The sequence below is a fragment of the Octopus sinensis genome, linkage group LG2, assembly GCF_006345805.1.
Source record: "Octopus sinensis linkage group LG2, ASM634580v1, whole genome shotgun sequence".
Lineage (NCBI taxonomy): Eukaryota > Metazoa > Mollusca > Cephalopoda > Octopoda > Octopodidae > Octopus > Octopus sinensis.
Window position 1 is genome coordinate 188712791 of NC_042998.1, and position 8372 is coordinate 188721162.

The following is an 8372-nucleotide window of genomic DNA, read 5'->3' on the forward strand; positions in this document are numbered from 1 at the left end:
GGATCTACGCACGTTTCAACTGCATCGACTGCACACTGTTGGATATGCAACCTGTTGTCTTGGTCGGTGCAGTTTCATCAGGGTCCTTACTCCTTGCTGTTTCAAAGTAAAACTGAAGGAATCAGCAAACTGAATGAATAAAGTGTTTTTTTAGGAGGTAAAGGTGCTACTATTAATACTTGTAGGAATATTGACCTATGGGTCGCCTCTACTAAATGTGGTAGGTGAAGTGAAGTATAGTCCTAAAAACAGGTCAAGGTTGGATTGAATGTTTATGTAGATTTATTATTACTACTAGAAGTTTACTCTTCCACTAATTTCAAAGTTATTCAGTCAATTTTGATTTATTTTTTAGGTTCTTGTTTTCACAGTCGTTATTCTAATAATCCTTATTATTATATAAAGTATAATGTGGTTATTTGAAATGGTTAACTGTAGATTTTCTTGCACGAAGGCATCTTAGAGCATGTTCTTGTTTTGTGTTTATTAGATTAAATTTAGAAGCGAAAATTTGGTATATTTTCTCTACACATAAGTCTCACCTTACATCCCTATTCCATAAGGTTTAACCTTACTAATAATATCCAGCCAGTTGGATACATTTTATTACTATTTTTCAGCGACTAAATTATAATTTTTTTATCCCTATATCTGAAAGAATTTTCATGGTTAACTATTCTTCGTTTAATAAAATGTAAGTTCGTACCTATATAGTAATACTCTTTTTCTTCAGTTGTAACTTTGCACCTCTAAGCCATATTTCTAATCTTACATTCGAAGTTTAAAGGACTTGTCTATTCCTTGTGCAACCACAGATATTAACTCTTCTAATTCTTGTTATTTTCTATACTGGTTTCATTAAGGGTAATCTCTAACTTATTTTGCCTATTTTCCTGGGTTTTCTTCTATTCCCATTGATGATATTCTGGGTACTTCTTTTCATTCAAAACGTGGTGCGTAATTTCAGTAAACAAAATAAAGAAAATTTTCTCCCTGGGTTTCGTTCCAGGTTTTACAACCAGCTGACTGGATGTAACACTTTCACACCTCTAATAGCAAAGAACCCACTTTATACTCTTCCTTTCAGCTTTTTGTGAGTTTGGCACCAGAGTTATCTCAACTCCTGATATGACACCAATATATATTGTGGCTGATTTGAAAACCTACAGCTTCTTCATCTCTAAGTACTAACTACTTATCTAGTTTGTCTAGTTACGTTTCTGTATGTGCGTATATGTTGTGTATGGGAATGTGTCATGGAGAGAAAATGACGTATTTTTGAGTGAGTGTGTGTGTGTGTGTGTGTGTGTGTGTGTGTGTGTATGTGAGTATATATATATATATATACTCACATATATAATCTCAGAGCACACTTATTTACACAATCAAAGTTTACATGTGTATAATTACAGACAACCGCTAATAACTCTGTAAGGACACACATATACATGCATTTACAAAATGTAGAAGGAACATTCATTGTCTCATACATTTAGGTATACACTGAAATGCTCGCACATAAATGGAAAGTTACCTGTGAATTATTTTACTTTTATTAAGCTCATAGTTCCCAGAAATTGATTCGGGATTAATGGACATTAATCACTCCAATACTTGTCCGAGACATCTTTATAATTATATTAAATATTTTATGATTTAATAATCAACTCCATGCTAACTCACTGCTATTCTGCCCCTCCCCCACCGCTGTTTCCCCGTAATTTAAATATCGTTAATCTTTATCTTTTCAAAACTAAATTTTAAAATATAGAAAAGAATAGAACATCATATGAATAATCTTCCAGGGATTAATTTGTATTGGTAATCTTTTAAATATTAAATGATTACAATCTGTAGCAATTACATTCCAAGATGAAGATAGTTTGTAAGGTGTATGAAGTACGGCTTGAGTTATCAAACGAAAAATGAACTTACTTTACTTTTTTTCATGTAGGCATCAGCTTCATAAATATCACGTGTGAGACCGAAATCCGAAATTTTGATAAGATTTCCTGAAGCCATGAGCACGTTCCTGGCAGCAAGGTCGCGGTGGACTAACTGAAATATAAATTCGCATGGAAATAAGTGCATGATTCTAAAGAAATGCGATTGATCGAAATTAAGTTGATTCGCTGAGCTAACATAACTACACTTTTATTTATTGACTAGCAGTATCACCCGGCGTTGCTCGGGTTTGTAAGGGAAATAACTATATAAGCATTTTAGAGAGTTATAGCCAAAAAATAGCAAAAAAATGCATTAAAAATGGAAAAAAATTATGGTAATTTTTTTTTTTAAATCGTAGATTCATCGTAGACGCGCGCTAATACCCAGGAGGGCTCGATATGAATCACGACTATAAGATACCCGGTTTTGGTTAAACTGCACCGCAAAATGTGGGAGTAGTTAGGAATCTAAATCGTAGGAGACAGACACACAACTTCACTTTTATATATAAAGATATATTTATCTACATAGCAATTTATGAAGAATAATATCGTGGGTTGCAGATCTCCAACAGGCTAATAACTGGTTCACTGCATCCTAAATGACAATGTTCTTTCGATATTCTCGCCAATATTTATCGTCTTTGCCTTTATGCATCGGTGAAGTATATATGCATATATGATGCGAACATACAAACACATACATATATGTATGTATGTATATATATATATATATATATATATATATATATATATATATATATATATATATATATTATATATATATGTAATATACATACATATATGGTGGTTTATTATTACAGGATTTTTCAACTCTGATTTTACTGCAATGCTGGCACCTCGTGTGCACTCAGTTATAATTATAAATTAATTATAAAATTTTGGCTCTGCCATTTTATCGGCTTTTGCTTGCTGGCTACTTATATTATTGTTGTTATTATTTATTTTACTAATTATAATAATTAATAATAATATCTATATCAATATTTTTTGAATATTTATTCACTTATGAAATATATATATATATATATATATATATATATATAATATATATATATATATATATATATATATATATATGTGTGTGGTGTGTGTGTGTGTGTGTGTGTGTGTGTGTATTTAGGGGAGAATTAACGAAAAAAACAAAAGACGAAGACAGGTGGTGTAGATAACAAACAGATGTATTAGTATAACGCTCAGGAATTGAAAAAAGTCTTTTACGTTTCGAGCCTACGCTCTTCCACAGAAAGGAACACAGAAAGAAACAAGGAGAGAAAAAATGTGTGTAGTGGCTACCGATCTATCCTGGCGACTGCCGGACAGAAGGGTCACACAGGAGAGCGAAGAAGTAGGGGAGATAACAAAGTAGTAGTGATCCCAAAACAAAGGTGCACGCGTGTATAAGAGAGTACGTATGTGCGTGTGAAAGAGGGCTTGTTGTGGAACTGCTTGAAAATTGTCAACATTTTAAGAAATATTTGCATTAATACAATCTTCATGCAGATTTCTTTCATAAAGGAGAACTGTAGTGACGGTATCACATAGAAAATGCGTTAGAGATGCAGGAAAAGGATAAGCAATATATAATCTTAACATGGCCCATTTGTCAGAATAGTTTGAATTTGGTCACAAATATTTTATCATAAAACTAGCAGTATCGCCCGGCGTTGCTCGGGTTTGTAAGGGAAATAACTGTATAAGCATTTTTAGAGAGTTATAGCCAAAAAATAGCAAAAAATGCATTAAAAATAGGAAAAAAAATTATGCTAAATTTTTTTTAAAATCGTTGACTCATCGTAGACATTTTTAGAGAGTTACTTCCCTTATATAATAGCGAAAAAATGCATTAAAATGGAAAAAAATTATGGTAATTTTTTTTTAAATCGTTGACTCATCGTAGACATTTTTAGAGAGTTACTTCCCTTATATAATAGCGAAAAAATGCATTAAAATGGAAAAAAATTATGGTAATTTTTTTTAAAATCGTAGACTCATCGTAGACGCGCGCTAATACCCAGAAGGGCTCGATATGAATCATGACTATAAGATACCCGGTTTTGGTTAAACTGCACCGCAAAATGTGGGAGCAGTTAGGAATCTAAATCGTAGGAGACAGACACACAACTTGACTTTTATATATAAAGATATATTTCAACGACTTTTGACACATAATGATGATACTTTGGCAGAATAAAATTATCTGCACCAAACTCATCCTAGGTTAGCAATATACCTTAAAAGAGCATATCTTGAAGTAATCTTCTGAGATACTCACCTTCATTTGACAAAGATATCTCATCCCTTTGCAAACTTGCCAGGCGAACGAAAGCAAGTCTCTTGTGGTCAAAATAACACTAAGTTCTGCTTTTATTTCTTCGGGTGTTCTTGCTGTTCTATTACAAGCTGCTTGTCGATGTTTACGTAAGAAGTTTTTCAGTGAGCCGTGTTGACAGTATTCGACAATAATGTAAAAGGGCCCTGAAGATAATAATAATAACAACAATAACAACAACAACAACAACAGCAATAATAATAATAATAATAATGATAATAATAATAGTAGTAGTAGTAATAATAATAAAAATAATAATAATAATAATAATAATAATAATAATAATAATAATAATAATAATAATAATGTTGTTGTTGATGATGATGATGTAGAAACTTGAAAAAAAATGATTTTCTTGCGAAAACTAGCACTTCAAACCTTACATATTTGCACAGATATTTCTTAAAACACCCATGAATACACAGGCGCACATGCATACACACACGGACACACTATATATATATATATGTATATATATATATATATATATAATATATGTACATATATATAAGTGTATATGTATATGTGTGTGTGTGCGTATATGTGTGTGTACATATATATATATATATGTATATATATATATATATATATATATATATATATATATATATATATATATATATATATATATATATATTTGTATGTATATGCATTAACATATTTACCTATATATATATTTTAAATCCTTCTATATGCTGGATATACAGATTCCACGAGACAGGGATAGACACAACTATCTTCACACGACGTACTTCAACTTACTCCACTAAACACGACATTCCAATAAATAGAAATTCGCTACGATCTCATCGACTTCTACGAACTCACTATGGCCCCTACGATTTCTCTTTATAAGAGCTCGGCTAGTCTAGTCTTCCAATCCCACAGAGGTGTCAATGACCCTCACTACAACATCTGCCCCTTTGAGATTTATTCCCTAGGGAAGTTTAATATTTCTTCCGTTTAGGCACTACATCCAACCGTTCTGTTTGTTTCCTCTTTCTTGCGCTCCTACGGCTAGGTTCGACTTCTCGTGACGTTGGAGCATCAAAAGTGTCGTAAAGCACGTCTATGAGCATCTCTCTTCTTTTCTTCCGTATATCTATTCTTTAGCTGGTTTAAATGTCTTTTCTCCTCCAAACGTACGCCTCTTATCATATACGCCATTTTGCCTATTCGTTCTGTTAATACTCCATCTTCCCAACCTTCTCTTCCATTTTTATATATTGTTTTTGTATCAGACTCAACACTCAGTTCATAAATGCAGCAACGAAAAAGCTATCTGGAATAAATAAATTTGTTGAAACTGAACCGGTGAGTGTGTTATATTGAGGCACTATGACTCTCCCCAGAAACAACATAATCCTAAATCTATACCTTATTAAAGCCAAAAACTTGAAAGAGTATTCAACTTCATTTAGAGAAATTCTCAATACAAGCTTAAATTAAATTTCCTACAAACTCTCTTATGGATAAATGTTTTGTCTGTGCTAACCATCACCAACCATGGATTCTGGATTTTACCAGAATTGAACTAAATTGATGCTATTACTACAAAGACAAGTGAAGGTGCATGGCTCAGTGGTTAGAGCGCGGAGCTTATGATCGTGAGGTTGTGAGCTCGAATCCCGGACTGGGCTGCGTGCTGTGTTCTTGAGCAAGACACTTTATTTCACGTTGCTCCAGTTCACTCAGCTGTAAGAAATGAGTTGCGACGTCACAGGTGCCAAGCTGTATCGGCCTTTTGCCTTTCCCTTGGATAACACTGGTGGCTGGAGAGGGGAGGCCAGTATGCATGGGCGACTGCTGGTCTTCCATAAACAACCTTGCCCGGACTGGCGCCTGGGAGGGTAACTTTCTAGGTGCAATCTTCCACTATAGAGGCAAAATTGAATAGTTAAATGTTTTATTAACATCTTTTATGTTTGCCTGACTGAGTTTGCGATTGTTCAAATATATGTGAAAGTTCGACTACTCACAAAAACATACTCAATATTGTTTATCGATGCATGTAACCTAAGTATAACTCATCAAGTTACTGCGACATTCATCGTTTTAATTAATCTTTAGAAATCTAAGTTTACCACTTTATAAACTTTTCAAGAAATACAAGTACTTACCTCTATGAGCACATACACCGAGAAGTCGAATGACATTAGGATGGTTTACTTCTTTCAATAAGTTAAACTCAGACCAGAGATCACGGAACTCAGCAATTGACGCACACTCTAAAATCATAAAATGAGAAAGTGCAACACAGATATTTTTAGCCAGACAGACAGATAGATAGATAAGTTTCTTTATTGGCCACACAGGGCTGCACACAGATGGGACAAGTTACAAGGTAGAGCTTTTCTTTTGGGGGATGAAAAAAACAAAAAACAAAAGAAACAAAAAAATGGGGTGACGTAGGTTTTCGATCAAGAGGGATCGTAAAAGGGAAGAAAAAAATAAATAAAATAAAATAAAATAAAAAAGAAAAAAGAAAAATAAAAAAAGAAAAGGAAAAGGAAGATAGATAGATAGATAGATAGATAGATAGATAGATAGATAGATAGATAAAATGACGTGCATTATTAATTATTTGGGCATGGCACGCAGTGTTAAAAAGCATATTATATAAAGAGTTGTGTCAATTTATTATATTTCCTAGTGTTTCAATGAATCTTTCTTAAACCTGAAAAATTAGTTATCTTCCTACTTCTTACCCCTCCCTCTCTGTGTGTGTGCGTTTTTGTGTAAAACAGAGAATGTTCTCCAAATACCTCGACCGTGTCCTTTCCCCTAGTGGCTTCCCCCCCTCTCATATTCACGACACCAATCATGTGCTCCGTCTGCTTAACTCTTTCTCCTTCCCTTCTGGCCCCTCTCAACTTCTGTTCACTCTCTACATTAAATCTTTGTATAGGGCAATCCCACACGCCGAAGGCCTTCTTGCGGTTAAACACTTCCTTGACCTTCACCTAGACCCTGAGTCTGGCACCTCAAAAATTTTATTTGGGGGGGGGGCGAACTTGTCCTCTCACTCAACAGCTTCATCTGACACTAACCCCACACGGATACCCACGCACCTTACACATTCAACTTCCCCCCCCACCTATACACCTGCATGCCGTCTACCTCGGTACCTTCACCACACAACATCACTATACAAAAACCCATACACATTGTTCACTCATTACTCATTTTACACATCATTACACACACCCACAAACGTCTTCCCATTCCACACACACTAACACCGAACACTTCTCAGCACCTACATCACACACCATTATTCACACACCCACACGCAACCTTCAATAGCGTCATTACACACAACCATCAATAGCGTCATCACACACACCACTATACGATCAGCCACACGCACTGCTTAACTCAGTACACACACCACACACTATCATGCACACACCCACATCCACGCAAGTACATAATATCTGAAGTCAGAAAATATATATACACACATCCAACACGTATAGAAGCAGATAACTTTTGCCCACAATACATACACACATGCACACTATTTGATCACATACACATATACACACGTCCATACACCCTCACACACTCGCCCACACATTTACACATACACACTCACACACACCAGACTTATATACACAAACACTCTTGCGCACCTTAGTTCATTGGGGTTACCGCTACCGATTATTATTATCATTATCATTATCATCATTATTATTATTATTATCTCGCTTTCATTCAGCCTCTTTTTCCAGTCATCTCGCCTTGTTGGACCATCGAACTCTGCACAATATTTCTCTCTCTATTTCTTCTTCTTAATCCTTTCTGTCGAAGAGTGTAGGCTCGAAACATAAGACTTTTCCATTTTTTCCGAGCGTTAAACCAATACACCTGCTGTTGTTCCTACACCTGCTTTCATAAATTGTCACCTGTAAATTGAACTACATATATATATATATATATATATATATATATATATAGATATATATATATATATATATATATAATATATATATATATATATATATATTATATATATATATATATATATATATATATATATATATAATATATATATATATATATATTATATA

The 8372-nt window shown here is 34.0% G+C and overlaps 1 protein-coding gene across 5 annotated transcripts in view; it reads right to left on the bottom strand.

The window, feature by feature from the left end:
- The window catches only part of LOC115227037 (proto-oncogene tyrosine-protein kinase receptor Ret), a 230474-nt gene that overhangs the window by 20553 nt on the left and 201549 nt on the right, over positions 1-8372 (bottom strand). For all 5 annotated transcript variants that reach the window (XM_036500581.1, XM_036500577.1, XM_036500580.1 and 2 more), the window contains 3 exons: positions 6420-6527; positions 4243-4445; positions 1936-2058 (listed from right to left, as the gene is read on the bottom strand). In XM_036500581.1, the coding sequence (XP_036356474.1) occupies positions 1936-2058; positions 4243-4445; positions 6420-6527 (434 nt within the window). The remainder of the gene's footprint in view (positions 1-1935; positions 2059-4242; positions 4446-6419; positions 6528-8372) is intronic.